This window comes from Plecotus auritus (assembly GCF_963455305.1).
Source record: "Plecotus auritus genome assembly, chromosome: 2".
Taxonomy (NCBI): Eukaryota; Metazoa; Chordata; class Mammalia; order Chiroptera; family Vespertilionidae; genus Plecotus; species Plecotus auritus.
In genome coordinates, this window is record NC_137771.1 from 145856621 (window position 1) to 145878781 (window position 22161).

Genomic DNA, 22161 nt, shown 5'->3' on the forward strand with positions numbered 1-22161 from the left:
AAAGTGAACCAAAAGAAGGACTGGACATATACTAGTAGGTAGGGTAGGGGTTGGGTCAGCCCTTGAGGGTGATCCAGTCTGCCTGAAACAGACTCTCCTACTTCAAAATAATCAAAACATGGCTGTTGATGACCCTGCATTTGGAAGGGTCCATCTAGACAGAGTTGAAAGAGGATTTTGAGGACTTGAATGAGGAACTTTAACTTCATACAGAGACATCAACTGTCTCTCACCTTTTTCTGGACTTAGGCCATCTGGCTGAGTATTACAGACTGAGTGACTATCTTTATTCTCCTCTCTTATGTACCATGATTTGGACAGGGGACTTGGATTCTTTTCATAGATGAGTTCTTGGCAAGATCAACATAGTCCACTTCAATGATTAATTTTTATATCTATTTGAAACTTACAAACTTCTGATTTATCCATGTTGACTTAAACATTGTGAGTATTCATGTTCAGCTTCCATAGAAGTACAAGTTGATCAGATTTTTTAATAGATAGTTTCTTTTCTGCGTGTATATTAGAAAATACATGTAGGGTTTTCTGTACCCAGGAGAATTTCTTGTCGACTTCTTTAAGATACTAAGCTAGTTCAAAGGCTAATCCTAACCTAGCTGTGAATATAATTTGGCCAAATCTTCAAAGAACAAACATCTACTCTTTGTCTGTTATTTTTTTGTTTCTATAAAAGTATTATATACAAGTAAGATTGTTTTGATGTGAATGTTCTAATTTTTCACATATTTTAGAATCTCTTTGGTTAACTGTGTTTTTTGGTCAGTTCCTGCTACAGTCCTGGAACCTGTCACTTTTATACCAGAGGCCACAGGAACAACATTTGGTAATGATACCCTGTGTTTTCAATAAGACTTTTCCTGATTATTGTAAAATCCAGAGTTTCATCTTGCTTCATGTGACAATAGTGTCATGCTTCATGGTGATTCATTTGCATTCTTCTGAAAATTATGAAAACTGTTTTTAATTGAATTTATTGGGGTGAAATTGGTTAATAAAATTATATATGTTTCAGGTATACAATTCTACACTACATCATCTGTACATTGTAATGTGTGTTTACCACCCCAAATCAAGTCTCCTTCCATCACGATTTATCCCTCCTTTCCCTGCTTTTACCTGCCTCCACTCATCTCCCTCCTTCTGGGAATCATCATACTGTTTGTCTGTGTCCATAAGTCTTTCTAGAAGGATGAAGAGATTAAGCAGATTTATGTAAAATGTTAAATCAAATTACCTGTTGTTTTTAATAGAACCAGTCATACATGAACCACATTAGAACATTTATTTGCCATGTAACCTACTTGAAGTTGTGTCATGTCAGTCTTTGCTTTATTTAAGCAATGTTTGTAGTAAAACTGATTTTCAAACATATCATGGCTCCCTACCTCTCATCTAGACATAGAAAGCCATTAACAGCCATCATAGGGCCAAGAAGACACATTATTGTATGTCTACATTTCTAACTTTTTTCTATTTGCATAGAATTGAGTTGTTTGTTTCTATTTAGGTAATGCTATGTCCTTATTTTAATAGTTATGTAAACATGTACCCAAAATCAAAAGATTAAATTATAAATCTCAGACTTAGAATGACCTTTATTATCCATTAAAATTTAGGGACAGTTCTTAACCTTTTTTTTGCCCAATCAAGCTGTCTTATGAGACTTTGATTATAATTACTAATATTTACTTATTTAATTTAAAAGTATTTTTGTTTTCAAATAATTTCCTATGATAAAAGAAGATATAAGAGGAGTATATATGACAAAAATCTCAAAGTAAAAAGGCAAATATCTAACAAGTTGTGGAAAATCTAGAGCCATGTTTTGACCTCTAATAGCATCCAGAGCCATAGATAATGTAGTTATGTAGTAACACAAGAATTTCTTCCTTCAGTTTCCAAACCATCACAACGGAAGGGCCGTCCATGTCCCAGACCAAAAACCACACCAAGTCCTGAAACACCTGAGTCCAAACCAGGTAAACACGTATTCCTGGTTTAGAGTCCCAGCAGCCTAATCCAGCAGGATCTCAGGAGTAATATTTGGATCAGGGAAAGGTAGATTAAGAGAGAGTGGAGCCTTGAAATCACCATAATACATGGATGAGTAGAAAGATGGGGAGGAATAAAATCAGAAAGAGTGGGTAAAAATAGAGACTAACCAAAAGAAAAAGTCTAACCACAATACTAGTATAGAGAATGCCTGACTTCAGGGTGGTAGTCAAAGATTTTCTGGATCTAGATCAGTCCATGGACTTTCATGGTGGAGTTCCTTAGGCACCTGATAGAGCCATTGAGATTTGACTCAGTAGACAGAAAACTCTTCTTTGCACATGAAGGCATGCTCTTTCTTTGCTTAGAATAGAGGGATTCACTATTTGATTCATCATGCAGAGGCCTCAGTGTCTTTCCAAAGATAAGTTCTTAGCAATACCCACATATCCCACTTTGGCTTATTAGTTAGATAATCGAAGAAGGGGGGTAAGAAAATAAGTACCTGACTTAGGTATAACCAAATAAAAAAAATATATTTAACAGTTTTTAGAAGATGCTATATAGTTCTAGAAACTATATTATATTAGTAAGATTCATTTTGAATCAAATGTTGCATTTTCTTTCATTTAAAACAATCATTTGGTTTACTTTTAATACTTTTGGTCAGTTTCTACTGCAGACTTTGAACCAGTAACGTTCAGAACTGAGGCTTGGGTAACAACGCAAGGTAATAACACATTGTGATCCTCCCTAAATGCTTTCCTTCCTATTGTCAGACTCATTCCATCAACGTCGTAGCTACAGGTTCTTTTGTTTCTTAAAGCTGCATTGTCATTCTTTCTTGTTACTCTTTTATATTCTTCATCATAAAAGTATTGAAGATTTTGATTCTTAAAACAAGTTATACCTTGTTTCTCAGAGAGCCATGCATGAACCTAACTCAAGTCATCTGTTATACATATAACCATCTGAAATTGTTTTATCATTTTATGTGGGTTTTTTCCACCAATGTTTTTTTAAAGCTGGGTTTAAAAGCAATTATTTTGACTCTAACAACTATTATGGTGTCCAGGAGTTTCTTTGTGGATCTAAAGATCTACTTTTTTTTAAACTATGTGATATTTGTTCTTTGATAGACATTTTAGTTGATTACGTGGTCTTATTTAGTAAAATGTCAAAGTTTGTGTTTGGGTATCACCACCACAATAATATTTTAGCAGTGATTCTTACCCTTTTTATTCAGCAGAAGCATCGTAAAAATGATTTTTCACTTCTTGAGTTAATAACAATTTTATAGTATATGACTTATTTCCAATGAACTTCCAATTGTAAAAGAAATACTATTATTATAATAGGGGTGAAAATTATAAATTAAAAAGTTAAAAAGACACATTTCCTAAAGTATAAGGAAATCTAATAAGTTTTAGGAAATTGAAAGCCATACATCATGCTATCCATAACTTCTGAACTATGGACTCCATAGTAACTGAAGGTTTTCTTTCTTCAGCTCCTAAGCCATCAAAATGGACCCGTCGTCCACGTCCCAAACCTAAAACCACACCAACTACTGAGGCACCTCAAACCAAATTGGGTAAATGTGGGTTTCTGGTTAAGGGACTGGGTCCTAGCAGCTTTGGGGAGCCTAGGGTTGATGCCCATGGTGGGAGTGATAGCCCATGTGAGCCCTCTGTGGGTGAAGGCACAGAGGATCTGCTGCTCCCACTGTTGAGTTAGCAAAGGAAATCATGGTTGACCTGTGTGGCAGCTGAATTCCTTGTGCTTCCTACAAAAATATCTTCTCTTTTAATAGATATTTTATTTACTTTTTCTTATTGCATTATATTCTTCTATTAAAGACAAAGTATATTAAATAGAACAAAGCATTTTTAATTCAAGAACCAACAAACATTAAGTGCCTTTCATCCCCCTAGAGTCACATCAACAGCTGTGAGGATATAACAAAAGTAGGCAGCTTGTTTTTACTTCTCGTCTGTGATTCAGTCAAAGTCAAAACCTACCCCATATGAAACATTCAAGGATTGAACCAAGGCAGTGTGTGTGTGTGCAAATCTAGCTTGTTCTTTTTGCAGAGGCTGTAAACATCTATGAGCGAAGAGAGAGAGAAGTTTGTGAAGGACAGGAGTAAGGCATTAGAAACAAGTTGGGTCTTAAAATCATGAAAATGAACAGGCAGAATAAAGGGGGTACAGAGGCCAACCAGAGGCACAGGCTTCTGGAAAAAGGGGGTCCTGCTTCTAAATGGTGATGGTAGTGCTGTGTTGGGAAGGGTCCATAAGAAGAGTAAAAGAAAAATCCTTGAAGTTATGACTCAGAAGTTTGGATCTGACCCTACAAGTATCATAGGATACCACATTTTTGTGATCAGAGAGGTGCTCTGTTGCTCTGGTAGTCCAGCATCCCCTGAGGGGTCCCGGATTGCAAGAGGGCACAGGCCAGGCCGAGGGACCCCACCAGCGCATGAATTCATGCACTGGGCCTCCAGTATTTAATAAAACGTTTAAACAAGTTTCTAAGAGCAGTCTTCTATAACAGTTGGAATTAGGTACTTACAAGTATCATGTTGACTTTATTGAGATAATCAGATTTGTGTTAGGCTATGACTGACTATCTCATAAAAGAACATTTACCTGGCTATAGGGTGGCCTGAGCCTTTAAATAACTAGTATTTAATTTCAGGGGAAAAAACACATTTAAAACTGCTGTACACCTCTTAAAGCAATATTATATATGTAAGATTTAATTTGCTGACTTTCACAAGTGTTTATTTCATTGCTTTTTGATTAGTTCCTATTACAGATCTTGAGCCTGGTACTCCTAGAACTGAAGCTCCAGAAATCATAGGTAATGAGAATGTGTGTCCTTCAAATAGTGCTTTTCCTACTCATTGTCATACCATTGTAGTAACAGGTTCTCCTTCATCTTAAAACCATCTCAACATCTTCTGTTGTTAATCCATTACAGTCTTCATCTTGAATTTATGCTAAGCTCTATGTCAAGCTATCTGTTGAATTTAAGAGAACTGTGCATAAACTAATTTCAGGACATCAAACTGCCATGTAACTTCTCAACATTGTGTCACATGATCATGTGCATTTGTTTAAACAGCATTGACTCTTTTAAGCTTCATTTCAAGCATGAATTTCCATCCATTCCTTACTTACACTGCTTATGTCACATTGATTGTGGAAATACCATATTTCTTTGCTCACATTACTTTTTATTATATTTTATTGTATTAGTATCTGTGTGATTGATTATACTGGTGGGTATATTATTTCAATGAATAATATTTTTAGTTAATTGTTAAGATTTTAAATGTGTAAAGTCTTGAAAGTTTACATGACAGGCTTATGTGATAGAGTAGACTGACTCTTCTGACAGGGTTTAAAAATGTTTCTTAACTTATTGAATCAAGTGCCACTTTAAAATTTTGAGGAGCACAGTCCATTTAGTATGCATTGATCCTTATGTTTTCAAACATATGAACTCATAATTGTACCGTGGTTATTTAAATACTAGACAAAAATAGTAGGCATTTATGTCAACTTGTACAGAGGGCAAGTAGACTGATGAAGGCTTTTTCCAGTAGAGTTAGAAAAGCACATATTATACAAATGTGCAAAAAATCTTGTCCAGGAGAGTCTTTCATATTAGCAAGAGTTGTATAATCAAACTTGTTAAACATAGTATTTAGTAGAGTACAATGCTATGTCTAAGGAAAAAAAAAATGGGTACTTGGCCATTTGGTTAAACCTGCAAAGAACAAGCGTCTCTTTTCTCTGAGTTCTGAAGTTTAAAAATTGACCTCTGAAATTAGTCATAAAATGAATTTTTAAATATTCTTTGGCTTATTCTATTATTTTGGGGCACTTCTTCTCACAGTCCTTAAATCTGTTATTCTTACATTAAGTAATGATGTTCTGTGTTTCTTATCAACTTTTTCTGCCCATTGTCAACCCATTCCATCATCATCATTATCAAATTGTCATCAGCTTCAAAGGACTGTCTTGTCATCCTCTGCTGTCTTTTGACTTTATTTTTCTTCTTCTTAAAAGTATTGCAGATTCGCCCTAGCTGGTTTGGCTCAGTAGATAGAGTGTTGGCCTGTGGACCAAAGGGTCCAGGGTTCAATTGCAGTCAAGGGCACGTACCTCAGTTGCAGACTCCTCCCCGGCCCAGGCCCTGGTCAGGGCTCATGCTGGAGGCAAATGATCGATGTGTTTCTTTCACATCGATGCTTCTCTCTGTCTTTCCCTCTCTCTTCCACTCTCCCTAAAAATCAATGGAAAGATATCCTTAAGCAAGGATTAACAAAACAAAAAGAAGTATTGCAGACTCTTAAAAGAAGTTACCTATTTTTAAAAGCTATTCATGGACCTAGATTAGAATGTTTGTGTTATTTGAATTTTTGTCATGTACTTTTGTCTAAACAGTGCTCACATATAAAGCTAAGTTTCAAATGCAGTGGGTAATGTCTGTATCTTTTCTAGACTAAACTAAACATGAACATAACAGTTGCTATAGTGCCATGGATTCCTTGGCATATTTAAATTTCTTGGTGTGAATTTAAGACCACACGACCTACAGTTTGGCTATAGTCTTTACCTTTTTTTGAAGTTGACTTCACTCCTTGACTTAATTTTATGTATTTTATCTCTCAAGACTCTTTAGTAATTAAAAGAAATTAACAAAATAGGAGAAAATATTTTTTTTAATATATTTTATTGATTTTTACAGAGAGGAAGGGGGAGAGATAGAGAGTTAGAAACATTGATGAGAGAGAAACATCGATCAGCTGCCTCCTGCACACCTCCCACTGGGGATGTGCCCGCAACCAAGGTACATGCCCTTGACCGGAATCGAACCCGGGACCCTTCAGTCCGCAGGCCGACGCTCTATCCACTGAGCCACACCGGTTTTGGCTAGGAGAAAATATTTTAATCTTAAAAGTTATATACCTTACATTTCAAGGAAATATAACATATTTTAGAAAATCAAGAGCCTTATTTCCAAAACCACCTTCACTAGAGTAATCCAAAATTTCTTCCTTCAGTTCCTAAAACATCACAATGATCTCATCTTCCACATCCCAAACAGATTTTCCAAAGCAAGCTTTCATATTAATTAAGAGTCAGAAAAATCAAACACCTTGGAAAACCTCATGTTGACCATAATAAGTTGTTTAACTGAGTTCAAGAGATGTGACTACCTTCTGCAATGAATTATTCCTAGCTACAGTTTGACCAAAACTTTAAAAAGAAACTATTTATTTCTTGTCAATTCAAAGGTTTAAAAAAATTGTTTGTCATTTGAAACTAATGTTTTGAAAGAAAAATTAAGACTTTCTATGTGTGTTTAAACTTTCTCATTTTCATGTTGTTGCTTTTGGTTAGTTCCCACTACAGGCTTTGAACATGTTATTCATAGTTCTGAGGCTCCAAGAACATTAGGTAACAATTTTTATGACCTCATTAAATATATTCCTGCTCATTAAAACCCATTCCATCACTGTCACAGCCAGAGTTGCTCTTGCTTTCTTAGACTACTATTGTCATCCCATTTCACACTTCACCGTATAAGTAATCAGGATTCTTAATCCCAGCGTTACCTATTGTTTTTAACAAATGTCCTTGGATCCAGTTGAGGACATCTATCTATTATGAAACCCCCTTTAAAATGTTATTATATGATTCAGTGAAGAGTCTGAAGATCAAATTGCTCTCCTATTTGGTATTTAAATCTGTAAAACAATGTCATCTAAGTAACATGAACTTTCTCTGAACAACTTTACTCTCTAAAAGGTCTGTTTGATATTCTCATTACTCTCTTCCTATTTTAAGGAATGAGGATTCTTTGTTGTATTAAATTATCAAAAAATGTTGCTTCCTGGAAGTGCCAATTCTAATAAATATAAATTACAAGCTCTGCAGCCTTTGATGAATTTGGCTATTTTTTATTCTCCACCACAGTTTAGCAATTGTTCTTAATCTAAGTAGAAATTTCTTTATCTAATTATGCATATTAATATTTATTCCTTTAATCAATACATTTATATATTAAATTGGACTCTAAAGGACCCTCAGTGATGATAAGGAACAAATTCTATTAGTATAGTAAATTTTTTCAAACTTCGGAAATAAACTCAAGAAACTCTGATATGTTTTAGAAAACATAGGTCCTATGTATAATGTTGGTGGTTGTTTCTAGACCTTCAAACACTGTAGTAACCCAAGATCTTTCTTTAATTTTAAAACAATGGAGTGGGGGGGAACCCTCCTCCCAAACTTGAATCTTCCTGAAGCTTCCCCATTGAAAACAAGAAAATCTATGGTTTCTGGTTTAGAGAGTCCTTCCACTCCATTGCAGTCAGGCCCCAGGAGTGACAAATATGTGTCTTGCTAACTTGCTCTTTTCACCTCTATGCCTTCTAAATAGGAAGGTGCAAATAATGGGTAGCATGTCTACAACTGCAGGGTTGACCAGAAGGCTCATGGTTGGGAGATCTATGTGGTAGCCAAATTCATCTCGTGCCCTGCATAAGGATTGTCTCTGACAAAAGATCTTATTCAGTTTTCTTACTATTCCATTTCATTCATCTCTTTTTAAAAAGTGCTGCTTCTTTGGTTTATGTAAACAAACATTTCCTTGGCCTATGTGCTCTCAGTTGAGTATTAGCAGTTGAGTGGGGTGGGGTGGGGAGCTGAACAGAGATGGAGATCAAAATAAGAGTATGTTTTACCTTTTGAACAGATGATAATATAGTTATGGGAAAAAAAACTGTTCTCGAGTTTTTCTTAGATATAAGACAATTTGCTTATACAAAAGCAGCTTGTTTAATTGAGTGGTAAAAATATGCAGAGGAAATATTTAAAGGAGTCAAGAATCTATGTTAGAAAATAGTTGGACTTTGAAATAACTTTACGATTTGAATTGGTAGATGGAAGGGAGGGAACAGCAAAAATAAAACAAAAAGTCTCACCCCCTACTGAGAGTACCCAAGAGGGCAGTCAAACTGAAACATAGAACAAAACACTCTTAGGTGATACTGAGCATTTTGTTAATGATACTATCATGAAATCAGCTGTAGGAAGCTCTTAAAAGCCCTTGTGGGAATTCAGATTCAGATGAAATAATTAACGATAACCTGATTTTTTCAAATAGGCTCTTCCTTTTTTTGAAGGATGTTTTAGATCAGGGGTCAGCAAAAATTCTTATGCGAAGAATTAGTGAATATTTTAGACTTTGCAGGCCATTCAGTCTCTGTCACAACTACTGGATTCTGCAATTTAGCCTGAAGGCAACCAAAGCCAATATGTAAATGATATGTAAATATGCTTTGAATCATCTTAGTTTGTGGATTTGTCTTTGTTCCCATAAAACTATATTTGAATTTCATACTACTTTTACATGTTATGAAATACTGCTGTTCTTTTAAATATTTTCCATCATTTAACAATGTAGGAAACATTCTTAGCTCGCAGGCCAAGCAGAGGAGGGCCATAGTTTGCCAATTTCTGCTTTCAATAATGCATAGTCAGCATGAGCTCTCCCTCATCCTGCTATTTTGAGGATCTATGCATTTCATTGCTATCCTTGTCTAAAACCAATGAAATAAATTATACATAATTGACAACTTAGATCCTCTTCTTTCAGCTCCTACTGATCTTCAGACTCTTATTTTGAGACCAGTGACATCACCAAGCCTAGAAATGACACAAAGTCAACCTGGTAAATAGATTGTTTTGTTTATCTGGATATACTGTGAGCTTCACGGGACTAACTTCAAGGGTTGTATTTCCAAGTATAAAAAAGGACACAAAAGAATGCACATTTAACAACTCTCTCTACATATAGTATAATGCTCTTTCCATGATTGTATATTGGTATTAACTTGGTAATGCATTATGTTTATGTTAATTATGTTACTCAACAGTATAGAAAAACTTACCTTTATTTCACTGTTTGCTCTGTTTCATTTTAGATAATAATCATGTATCTGATTAAGTACTCCACAAAACCACTTAAAAGAACTAATTTTATTCTTTATCCTTATTTTTCACTAACAGCTATGAATTTGTGGTACGGTTTAGCAGTAAGCTCGATTCTGTTCTGCCAAGTGAAAAGAATGCTAGTTCAATTGTGACCATCAAAGGAAGGAGAAAGTTCTCCCTTCGGAAAAGATAAAAAACTTTACTTACACAATATCAACCTGAACTTATTGCCTTCAAAATTGAAAACTAAATTTTTAAAACATCCTTAGCAATGCTGTTGTTACACCCTAACATTTATCTTGAAACATTGGATCTTATTTTTTATAGCATAGGTTAGTAATCTTATTCATCTCCTTTGTTCATCTTTTAATTAGCTAATGGCTTTTAAGTACTCATGTTGGCAGTACAAGGTATGGCTTTTATTGGTAACCTACAACATTTATATAATTGTGAGTTCAATTCAGTTATCAGAGCTTCTTTTGGTGTTAATAACATATTATCGTATCAGCTAGCATGGAGCAGTTAAAGGTACAAGGCACTTTTCTAAATAGTTTGTATTCATCCATTCAATGTTCACAACAACCCATAGTGATTAATTGTATCATCCTGTGTTGTTGTTTTTTACTAGTTTCTGAAGTCCTGGAATCTGTTACATTTAGCACTGAGTCATCCGAGGGAGCTATAGGTAAAAATGTTCCCTAATTGCAAGTCAGGTATATGTGCTTTCTCTATCTCATTGTGGACGTCCTCTTTGAATGCCCTCATGCTTTGTGACATTTAAAGCTCCTCATATCTTGTCTGTGCTCATCCAGTGAATCTTGATAGTCAAACATTTTATAGAGAACATTGTGCTAGTGTCTGCTATACTGCTATGCAAGTTTCACAATTTCCTAATTTAGTTTTCTCTCAGTCTGAATGCAAATTTTACATTTTTATGTTCTGATCACTCTTTCAATATAAATATGGACATGCTATTTTTCATTTTAATATCATCATTTGTAGTATTCATCTTCATGCTTCCCAAGGACTCATTCCATGTCTTTTTTTCACTAGAATTCTTTTTTAAAAATGTAAGGAAGTGAAACAAGCTGCTTTGCTCCAGGTAGAAATTGCTGTAGTTAGCGTGTGTGTGTGTGTGTGTGTGTGTGTGTGTGTGTGTGTGTTCCCACATTGTCTTTATTTCCTGCTTTCATTCTGCCATCTTAAATTGTAGTCATCTTCATAAATCACCTCAATGTTATTCTCACAAATGTATCTCATAATCTTTGTTTTCACATTAAACAATATTCCATTACAGAGGGCTATGGGCTGCCCACCACTAACCAGACATTCCTTGTTTCCTCCCTAGCATCAGCCGAGACACGTTATGTATATCCCACTTCCAAAGCACCACTCAGGCCAGAGGAGCCAAAGACTGAACGTGGTAAAGGTTTTCATGCTTTGATTCATTTAATTCAACAAAATTTAGTTAGTGTATATGATGTCCATGGAACATGGAAGGTCAAGCTGCTGTACTTGTTCTTCAGTTGAATAGATTTGAAGAGCTTTCAAACTTCTTGGATTCTTAACATGATAATTGGCTCTCCGAATACAGAAATAGATTTCAGTTTCTCTGTAGTATCTAAATATTGAGGCATAATAACAATTGACAACCAGTTAATAACAGTTAAAACATAAATATTAGTTGGAGGATTAGTTTTATAGAATTTCCACTCTTGGTTCTGTTTTTTCTTATCTAAATTCATTGTCCTATCTATAAAAATATGATGCAAAATCTTAAGAGAATGAGGTGTGTTGATATTAAAGAAAAATAGTTCACTATAGCTGAACGTCTGACAATTTTTAAAATTGTTCTCCTTTTTTTGATACAGTTGTGGAATCTATTACAAATGTGTTTGAACCACCTGAGACCACGTTAGGTAATGACATACCTAAGCAGCTTTTGTCCTCATTGCCATCATCATCTGAGAACCTCAGGTTCTCTCTCATTGTGGATTCATGTTGCAACATCATTTCTTGGTTCTTCTATTTATAACCATTGTCCAAGAAGTCTCTTTGTTCATTCAGTTTTGTATCAAGACCCGGTCTCTATCTCTACTTAAGTCAGCGAAACTATCAAATCTAAAGCATCTTTTTCCTAACATTGCATATTCTGCCAGCTTGATGTTGTGTTGAATATTTCAGATAATATATTTTGTATAATGATCCATTCATACTTTCTACTCTGGCAACACATTTTCCATTAACACTCATTCCATCATGTTCATTTGCATGTTTGATGTTTTCTCCGTTATTTAAGTGAAAGTCAATGCTTCTTGAATTGGCTTAGCTTTACTTTTTTTATTACTTTGTTTTTTTCCTTTATGGTTACTACTGAATATATCTTTCTAGCATTGTTGTGGAGGTATGAGGGTGAAGGGGAAATTTAAAAAATAAGGACATTACCTACTTTGAAAGTATTTTTATAACCTGTCATCTCTAAGCATTTTTTTAAACTAAGGCATTAGGAAGAAAGAGGAATGCTATTTTTGTTGCAGAGTTGCAGTTTCCTTTCTTTAGAAAAAAAAAAAGTCTACTTGTTACCATCATTTCTGTCATCTGTACTCAAGGTGTGTGAAGCACCATGGTAACCTCCGATATTCTCCTTTAATGAGCATAGAAGCATCAACTCTGCCTTCCCAAACTGTAATCCTACTCAGCCCAAATGAGCCTCAGACTGGACTGGGTAAATACATTATTTTGTACTTCATGTAGAAGGGGAGTGTTTGCAGAATATAAGAATGGAAAGACAATAAGGGCGCTGCTTGACATTGGAAGCCCCACTTAATCACTCAGCTCACAGTTGTCGCTGCCCCTCTTCTCTTCTACCCATCACTTGTAGGGTCACGTGTTGTGAATAGTCTTTAGGATATGGCTGAAAAACACCTCTCAGCTGCTGTGCAAGTGTTTAACATGGGAAACAGTAATGTTTCTGGGGAAGACCATTTATATTCCATTTAAATATAAATAGATATCCTAATTTTAAGTACTTGATCATCTTGACTAGTTTTACAAGTTCTGTGGTCAGGTATTAACAGAAACAAGTTTCACTGTGCAATCCAGATAAAAGGTATTACTGTCCTGTCACCTTGTCCTTATCCGGTCCTTTACTTCTTTCCACTCCTTCCTGCAGCGGTTTGGCCATTTCACTGAATGCAAGTAAGAGAAAGTGAAATCAAACCAGTGACTATGAAAAATCATAAAAGGTTTACTTGGTGGTGGAGTTGGACATTAAGGAAATCAAGTCATGAACATGGATAACTAAATATGCTGCTGATTATAAGGAAAAGCCCTCTCAATATTGATAGACTCTCTTGGAATAGGAGTTTATTACAAATAAGTCCAAACTTGTGTTTTGATTGCCATCGGACTTTTTATATGGCTCTATTTCCACAGATAGAGCTATTTATTTTACTCATTGTTCATGGAAACATCCTATTAAATATTGCCTGTTAACCTCTACAGTTTATTACCAAAATTCTGCATTGACTACATGAACTGAGTCTGTGTCAGTTATCTCAAGCTTTTTAAAGTTTATTGTTTTTAATAGCTGTGATAATATTATTGAAATGTTTAAATGTGAATACTATTAGTGATTCTTATCTTTCTCTGAATCATTTTTGTGGCATTGCCTCATGATATGCTTTTACCTGCAAACGGTTTTTCCTATTCCCTAGAGCCATGGTCGGTAAACTGCGGCTCGTGAGCCACATGCAGCTCTTTGGCCCCTTGAATGTGGCTCTTCCACAAAATACCACAGCCTGGGAGAGTCTATTTTGAAGTGGCGTTAGAAGAAGTTTAAAAAATTTGGCTCTCAAAAGAAATTTCAATCGTTGTGCTGTTGATATTTGGCTCTGTTGACGAATGAGTTTGCCGACCACTGCCCTAGAGGAAGCAAATAGCCTGTCAGGAACCTCAGCAAGCAAGGATTTTGGGATTCAGGAAATCATAAAGCTGAAAGAAACTCTAGAATCAAAGAATCTTAGAATTGGAAGGGCTCTTTAAAAATTCTGTACCTTTGTATGCATATTAGCATAACCAATGTACACAGACACTGTGGCTGTGGGTCAATTGGGGAAAAAGGAGACTTATGTAAAACTTTAGACAATAAAAAAGAATAATAATAAATAAATATTCTGTACCTTTTGATGGCGATCCTGCAGCTGTCACCCAGTGATTAGCAAAGGGAGCTCTAACGCTCCAGGTTGCAGGCTTCTAAACCAGTGTAACCTCCAACATATCCTGGTGTTGATCTCTCTACAGGCAAGAAGATGCCACTGAAACCATTGTCTGCCTTGCATATTTTGACTTAGTATCCTGAGGAAGTCTCTGCAGACTCTAGAAACGTCTTCTAGTATCTAATAGTTCTTATTTTCAGCAATCTTTTTGTAAGGTACCTGGAACTCCCTGACCTTGGAACATTTTGTTTATTCTTACCCCTCTTATACCAGATACACTTTAGTCCAACTAAATGAGATGGTTCCACAAACTGCAATGCTTTTCATTTTCTTGGTGAAGAAATAATTGGTTTTTATACCGAGTGTCCTAGAACTTCTTTGGGAATTGCCCAGCGAAGGAATACCTTTCTTCAGTAATCTTTTGTCTTAATTTCTGTTCAATTTCTCTTCCTCAGTATGACCAATAAAAATTATTGTCTTTAATAAGATTAATTTTTCCATCAGCACTTGCTACTGAAATACATTCATTTTTTTTCTAGGTATATTTGGAATGTGACATGCTAACTTTTTTTAAGAAGAAATTGTATCTTTTTGCACTCAAAATATGTATTGTACTGGAATAATCTGATAAAATGGTATAAACTTATAAGGATGAATACTTGTTATTATGAAATTTATTTTAACCTGTTTAAAGGGTACTTAAAGTAAATGTTTCTAGAATTCTAACAGTTTCATTTGCCAGCTGAATATCTTGGATATCATTTAATGTTCCTTCTTGTTTTGTTTTCTGTTATAACAAGAAATTATTTTCCTATACTTCACAGCTGTTTGGAAGATTTAATTGCATGAATTGCTGTGTATCTACCTCATCTGTCACTCGACAAACACCTCTGAGAGCCTAGAGGCTCTTAAATAACTGTGATTCTTGCAAGATCTCCAAGCCTTATGTCCTTTCTTTTAGCTCCCAAGCAGACAGTGCACACTCCTCCCAAAGCAAGAACATCTCCACATCCAAGAGTCCCTCAGACACAGCCAGGTAATAAATATGTTACATTCTATGTAAATGAAAAGTTTGATGTTAGTGAAGTTGTTCTGCTGAATTATAGTGAGTTGAGTTTTTTAACCCTTGTAAAACAAGTCTTCCATTGAAACCTGATAAATATTTACATTTACTTTTATACTGAAAAATATATTATTGGAATAAGTTATTCCAGAAAGTTCCTCTAGTATTATATTATTTTGAGTGGGGGATGGAGAAGAATGGAATTTCTTAAGAGTAACCTGTCTACTCTCTCTGCTTTTTCCAGCTTGAGAATCCCTAATGCTTCCATGGTCCTTGAATGGGCCTCCTCTTGCCAATCACCTAATTTTTTTTAAGTTTTCAGTAGATTTTATTTAGCATTAATGTCATAAAGAATAAACATATATGTCCTCTCCTATAACATAACAATTATATTGCTTTGGTTGTTTTGCTGTAAGATTTTGATAAGGATACAAATAAGATTCATTATAAACTATTTTTTATTCTGTTCAAGAAACTCTCATTTGAATGTTGAACTCTAACCCTAACTTCTTAACCAACTCTTCTCTAATTTTTCCAACTACCTCAGCCAGTCTCCATGTTGGAATACTATAAACTTGACATGCCTCAAAGAAAGCTTATTGTTTTCCACCTTTCAGTTACATCTGTGACAGGTTCTCAGCACTTTATATCTGATTCTTACCTCTCTTTCTCATCTGGCCTCTGTAGCTCATCTGTTCCTAAGTATGAGACATTCTAGCATTGGTGCCTACTCCACGCATCTACCCAGTCATGCCTAGTCTATTGTTATCAATCAACTGATCTCCTGTGTCTCTTCTCTCCTAATTTCAAATATGTTACCCCTTCATGCTGAAGTGATTGTTTAATTCGTTTAATCAGTCATTCAACAAATATTTATTGCATTCTGAACATGTGCCAGGCAATGCACTAAACACTAGGAATTTGAAACAAAATTGAATCCTTCTGTGGTCAAGGAAGTTACAGTCTAGGCCAGTCACCTAAATTTAAATTTATCATTTATACATGGTGTACTTCCAAAAAATGGGAAAGGAAAACATTAGCAGGTAGCAGTTCTGAATTCCCACCACAAATCCTTTAATCATAGCTCAGTATCCCTATTGAAAGAAAAAAACTATATATTTGGGTATGGTCTTTAATGTCTGATTCTGAGAGAAATTTTACCTGTTATTTTTTTCTTTAAAAGGAAATTCCTTAAAAATAGATTCTATGTTCACATCTAGCTCTTTTAAATCTGCTTTAATGTACTTTAAAATGTGTATTATTTAGTTACTAAAACTTTGATATGAAAATAATATGGGTATGATACATAAGTATATGAGAGTAACATGACAACAATCTCTTGATAGAATGAGAAATTTAAAATAATAACAATAAATACATGTGTAACATTAATATATAAGAAATACTGGAGAAAAGAATTAATGATGAATGAATAGAATATGAATAAAAAAAACAAGTGGATTAAATTTATGGATAGGAAACTAAAATCTAACTTTAAAAATAAATCAGTTCAAATCACATGGGGATTCTCTCAACTTTTTATTTGAATACTAGAGGCCTGGTGCACGAAATTCGTGCACAGGTAGGGTCCCTAGGCCTGGCCGGTGATTAGGGCTGATCTTGACCTTCCAGCTGCTGGCCAGGGCCTTCCTTCATTCCTCGCCGCCCCCTGGTGGTCAGCGTATGTCATAGTGAGCGATTGAACTTGTGATCTGACAATTTGCACATTAGGCTTTTATATATATAGATAGCATAGAACAAAAGTAGCAGAGAAAGGAGAAATGGAAATAAATAAGAAAGCATGAAAGTTTAATGAATGTTGAAAAATAAGAGTAGAGATGAAAAATAAGTGCTTGGAGTTAAGACATTGGGAATATAAATTCCTGGTTAGTAAAATAAAAAATAAATAAATAAAGGAGATATGAAGTAACAAGGAAGACATTCATAATTTTCTTTTTGAGCTGTACTCTCTACATATAGAAATATGAAATAATAAATTAGCAGCTTACTCTACATTTCCATTATTATACTATATTCAAAGTTTCAAATTTGTTTGATTTAGACCGTTAGCCAAGCTTCCTCCACAAGATATGCAGCTGCAGAACGATAGGTTCATAAGCTCAATGCATTACACTCTCTAAATCTGAAACCCTTGAGTGGCTGCCAAACAAGCAAGAGAGCCTCCTGATTCTGTCCCAACTCAGGCAACTAACTCCCAATCCATCAGCATCTCCCATGGAAGATAGCTGCAATTAAACACTTCTGGCTTTGTTGGTGATACTTAATGCAAGGGAACAATTTGTAAAATTGATCAGGAAAAACAAAATACATTCTAATTATTCCTCTTAAAAGTGGATGAAATTGGGATCTCTCTTACCCAAGAGAACATGATCTTACCTAGTAGATCCCAGTAATATCCTGGGTTTTATAGTCTTTCAAGAATGCTTATGTATGTATTCGTATATATTACTAAATATTTCAAAGACAGATATTCAAATTCTAGTACTTCCCCTCTAACCCTTGGCTAGCTCTTTATGGACTTCAAAAGGCTTTGGAGTGGGAGAATGTCCTGCTCACATGTATAATACCAAATGCAAATTACTATTATTGGGCTGTAAGGGTATCATCTGACAATAGTGTATACACAATGTGTTCACCCACCACTTTTTTAGGATGAAATTCTTTAACTGGACATGCCATCTTTCTTCTTATTTATACTTGAATTATGTTTATAAATTAGATGGCAAATTTGAAATCTATATTTGCCATTGAAGGTGAAGTGGGATAAAAATTTTGGAACAAATCAAGAATATTTTGTCATTAAGTAAAGATTTTTGAATTTCTATATTCATAGGTAATACTTAACAATCCCATTATTAATTGTATACCTAGAAATCTTATAATCATCCAAACTATAGGTGTCCCTAGTTTTTGTAGGAGCAAAGTGAAAATTAGAATGTTCTCAGATCCTTCAATGTCAACTTTGTAAAGATTTTTCTAGAAATGGAAAAAAATTTATAGTGGTAGAGTTTTCACATCATTCTCACATTTAATTCTCACAATCACCCTTTGAGTTAGCACAAGTTTATCATTTCCTCATAAAAATGAGAAACAAGTTAAAATGTGACATGCAGAACTTGGATATAGAGAATCCACGTGTTTGGACCTAGTGATAAAGTCTGGACCTCAGCTTCAGCTCAAGTCTTTTCTTTGGTACTTAATAACTATGTAACCTCAGGCAGATGGTCACCAACCCAAATCTTTAAAGTGAAGCTGATAACTCCTTCCTCCCGGCATTTTGATAAGAATCAAAGGGCATAATCTTTATGAAAGCATTTTTGAAATTATAAAATGCGCTATAAATAAATTAGTTTTTTTTCCTGGTATCTATTACATTAGCACCTGTTACAAAGGAAGAGTTGTAGAAAGACAATTTTAGTTTGCAAACATGTTCATTTAAAGGTTTATTTGGGACTGAAGAATTGCAGGAAGAGCAGAGTGCCAACCCACCCACTCTATCCCTTCCATACTCACTTCCCTTTCTGCTGTGGCCTGATTTGACTTTAAGCTTCTCTTTTTCTTATTCATGCTTCATGGGCTTCTACTCTGACTCATTGAATTCATCTTCAAAGAAGACATAGGGTATGTGTATGTTGTGGGGGAGAAGTGAGAAGTCAAGCAAACATCTAGAAAAGAAGAATATTCCTTCATTAATTTGGTAATCTCTTCTGAAATGAAAATTTTTAAATGTTCTCCATCCTACTCTTATGCTTAGTCAAATTTTGCATTTCTTAGATTTCATTTTATGTAAGTATCTGGAAATCTAACTGATCTATTTTTAGAGCTTAAGGTTTATTTTTCTACCTACCATTTTCCATTTTTTTTTTTATTGTTGGGCTTATACTTTGTCAAATCTTATGTGTTAAGCATGACCGGGAGATGCTGACAGAACTCGTGATCTGAGTTCTCTCTTTCAGCTCCTAAGGTGTTCCAGCGTGTTACTTCAAAGCCAAAAATGTCACCAAGGCCAGAAGTGTCATATACTCCACCTGGTAAATGTTTTATTTCATATTTGAGCCAAATGCATTCTATTGTCACATTCTGCTGCAATGAGACATAAGAGCTGATGGATATGAGGTCAATATTTCACTTATGTTCAGAGAGCATGTTGTATCATACATTGCATGATCATTTCAAAGGTTTCATAAGACTTCTCTAAGTGCTCATATAGTAAGCAGAGACTTATGCCAAGAATAGAATGTTTCTTTTAGAACTAAAGTTCCCTTATCTTCTGCCTTACAAAAAAAAAATTCCTGCCAATGCTAACTCTGCTGTACTCCAATGTTCCACCAAAAATAAGATAAAAAATTCAGGATTTTTCAAAAAAAATGATAAAATTATGTTTTTACAAACAGAGGAAATGATGTTTAACCATTTTCTTGGGTTTAGAAATTTAACACTATCCATCACTGAGTGTTTTTTCTGCTTGTTTGTTTTTTCTGTCAAATTCTATTTTACCAGTTCATGGAGCAATAGCTTGGGTTCAGAAAAACATTTGTTACACACACACACACACACACACACACACACACACACACACAAAATAAAGATTTTTTTTAGCTACAAATTTATATCTTGCCTATCATTTGAGAAGGCCTTTTGTCCATTTATGAGGAATAATCCCATATTTGTGGGGGTCGCCAGGGGGGGACTGCAGGATCAGATCTTTTCGGGGTCTTGCCACTAGTGCTCCAGGTCTTCCAGTGGCCTTAAGAACTCTTAGCTGAACAGTTCTATAATAAGCAAAACTAAACACATTTTTAACTAGAGTATCTGGGAAATACTATCAATTTTTTTCTCTTTCTTTTTAAAGATCCAATTATTATAAATTCCTAGTGCTCCTAGGAACATGTAGACCATTCCCAGGACCAAGAGTATTTCTAATCTGTGTTTTGAAATGATGGCATTTTGGAAGCACGTCTGAATTCAGTTGGTATAGTGTTTTCAGACTGTGAGTGGGAGGCAGGTGTTATTGCTAGGAATTATCCGGTTGCTGCAGGTGGTGATAGGCTAGGGAGAGGCTCCTTGGCCCTGAAGCCTGGAATTTAAATTTAAACCAGCAGCCAACATTGTACATGCCAATTAAAAAATAAATAAATAAGGTGATCTTCCCACTTGCAAAAGATTGGCTTTTTATTTTCAATTGTGGAAAAAATGTAACAGAAATTATTACAGATAACAGCAGTAGATCTGAGTGATGTTATTCACTTTTCTTTTCCAATAGAGAAAGAAATACTATTGGTCCTGATGTTACTTAATCTCATTAAACCACTATATCAAATAAACTTTTTTTACTCTTTTTAAATGTCTAATATGTGCCTTAACTTTACGAAACACCTTCGTTTCACAGAAATTCTAGCCTGTAAGTGAGCAGGGAAACAGCAGCACGAACAGTTCCTGTGGAGCCTTCCTCTGTTAATTCTCTAAATCCAGTCATCCAGTTAGAATTCTGTCTTTAGATCTGGTGTTGGTCCCACTGCTCTGTATTCATCGGGGAGTGCCCTGGTGCCCCAGGGATGTGAGGCCTACGGGAATAATCATAAGGCAACTGTTACCATGTTTCAAACAAGCGTTCAAACACCTGGATTCTGTTGTCTTCAAACGGTTTCTGGGTTGTCTAGGCTCAGGTTTGCTTCCTAATGAACCCAAGACCTTGTTTACAGGCTCCTGTAGGTTATTTCCCCAAAACAGGGGTAAATTACATATGCACTTAATATTTACTGATATCCTAGAGAAATAGATGCTCTGTAAAAGTCTAAAAAAGTAAAATGTGCTGAAATCAGGACAAAGTTACGTTTTATCGCAATGTTTACCTCAAAATGTATACCGAGAGCTATCAGAGGTAACAAAGTTGAATTTTTAGACGTGCATCCAATAAGTCAGTCTAGGATTTGCTGGGAGCAAACCAGGAAGAAAATCTAGATTTCTGCAAGCTATGCAATCCTCACAGCTGTTCTGTGTAAACCACTCTTTTTGGCAAATTCTAATTTGCAGTCACACTGCAGCACATTTGCCGTTAGGAAGTAAGGGAGTGATGCTGAAATGCCTTTGAGATGGAATTGCTAGGGCCTAGAACCCTAGACCAGTGGTCGGCAAACTCATTAGTCAACAGAGCCAAATATCAACAGTACAACGATTGAAATTTCTTTTGAGAGCCAAATTTTTTAAACTCAAATTTCTTCTAATGCCACTTCTTCAAAATAGACTTGCCCAGGCCGTGGTATTTTGTGGAAGAGCCACACTCAAGGGGCCAAAGAGCCGCAGTTTGCCGACCACTGCCCTAGACAATGACTGAATGGTGTTAGGGAGAGAAGGATGGCACTGCAGGAAGGAGTAAAGGGTTGTGTTTGGACATGAGGGGTTTGCAGGGCCTGTAGGACTTTCAAGTGGAAATATCTAACTGGTGGTTGACATGTATTTCAGGATATCTAAACAGAAGTCAAGATTTGGGGTGTAGATTTGGGAGTCACCTGTATAGAAGGTTCTTAAATCTGTGAGTGGATGACATCATCCAGGAGAAAGTACAGACTGAGGAAATAAGAAGTCAGAGACCAAAGCCTTGGGGAACACAGTTCTATATCCGAGGAGTGGGCAGAGGGGGAGGAGCCAGCGGACAGGAGAGTCCCAGGAAAGATGGATCAGGGGGTGAGGCAGGGAAGGGTGGTCAGCAATGCCAGAGAGGGGTCAGAAGAGCTGCTGGACTTGATAGTTCAGGTGCACAAACCTGTATATGAAAACCATGGGCTGATGCTTTGGAATTCAGCAGTTTTCAGGTTACAAGCATATTAATGTG

At 35.5% G+C, this 22161-nt stretch overlaps 1 protein-coding gene across 10 annotated transcripts in view; it reads left to right on the plus strand.

Annotated features, from left to right (window-relative positions):
- Positions 1-22161, plus strand: part of ABI3BP (ABI family member 3 binding protein) — a 265345-nt gene that overhangs the window by 177418 nt on the left and 65766 nt on the right. For 7 of the 10 annotated variants that reach the window (XM_080656581.1, XM_080656584.1, XM_080656576.1 and 4 more), the window contains 11 exons: positions 785-844; positions 1917-2000; positions 2684-2743; positions 3524-3607; positions 4822-4878; positions 9691-9765; positions 10657-10713; positions 11377-11451; positions 11900-11947; positions 15207-15281; positions 19286-19360. In XM_080656581.1, the coding sequence (XP_080512707.1) occupies positions 785-844; positions 1917-2000; positions 2684-2743; positions 3524-3607; positions 4822-4878; positions 9691-9765; positions 10657-10713; positions 11377-11451; positions 11900-11947; positions 15207-15281; positions 19286-19360 (750 nt within the window). The remainder of the gene's footprint in view (positions 1-784; positions 845-1916; positions 2001-2683; positions 2744-3523; positions 3608-4821; positions 4879-9690; positions 9766-10656; positions 10714-11376; positions 11452-11899; positions 11948-15206; positions 15282-19285; positions 19361-22161) is intronic. The other 3 variants (XM_080656582.1, XM_080656585.1, XM_080656577.1) reach the window with 3 other exon arrangements.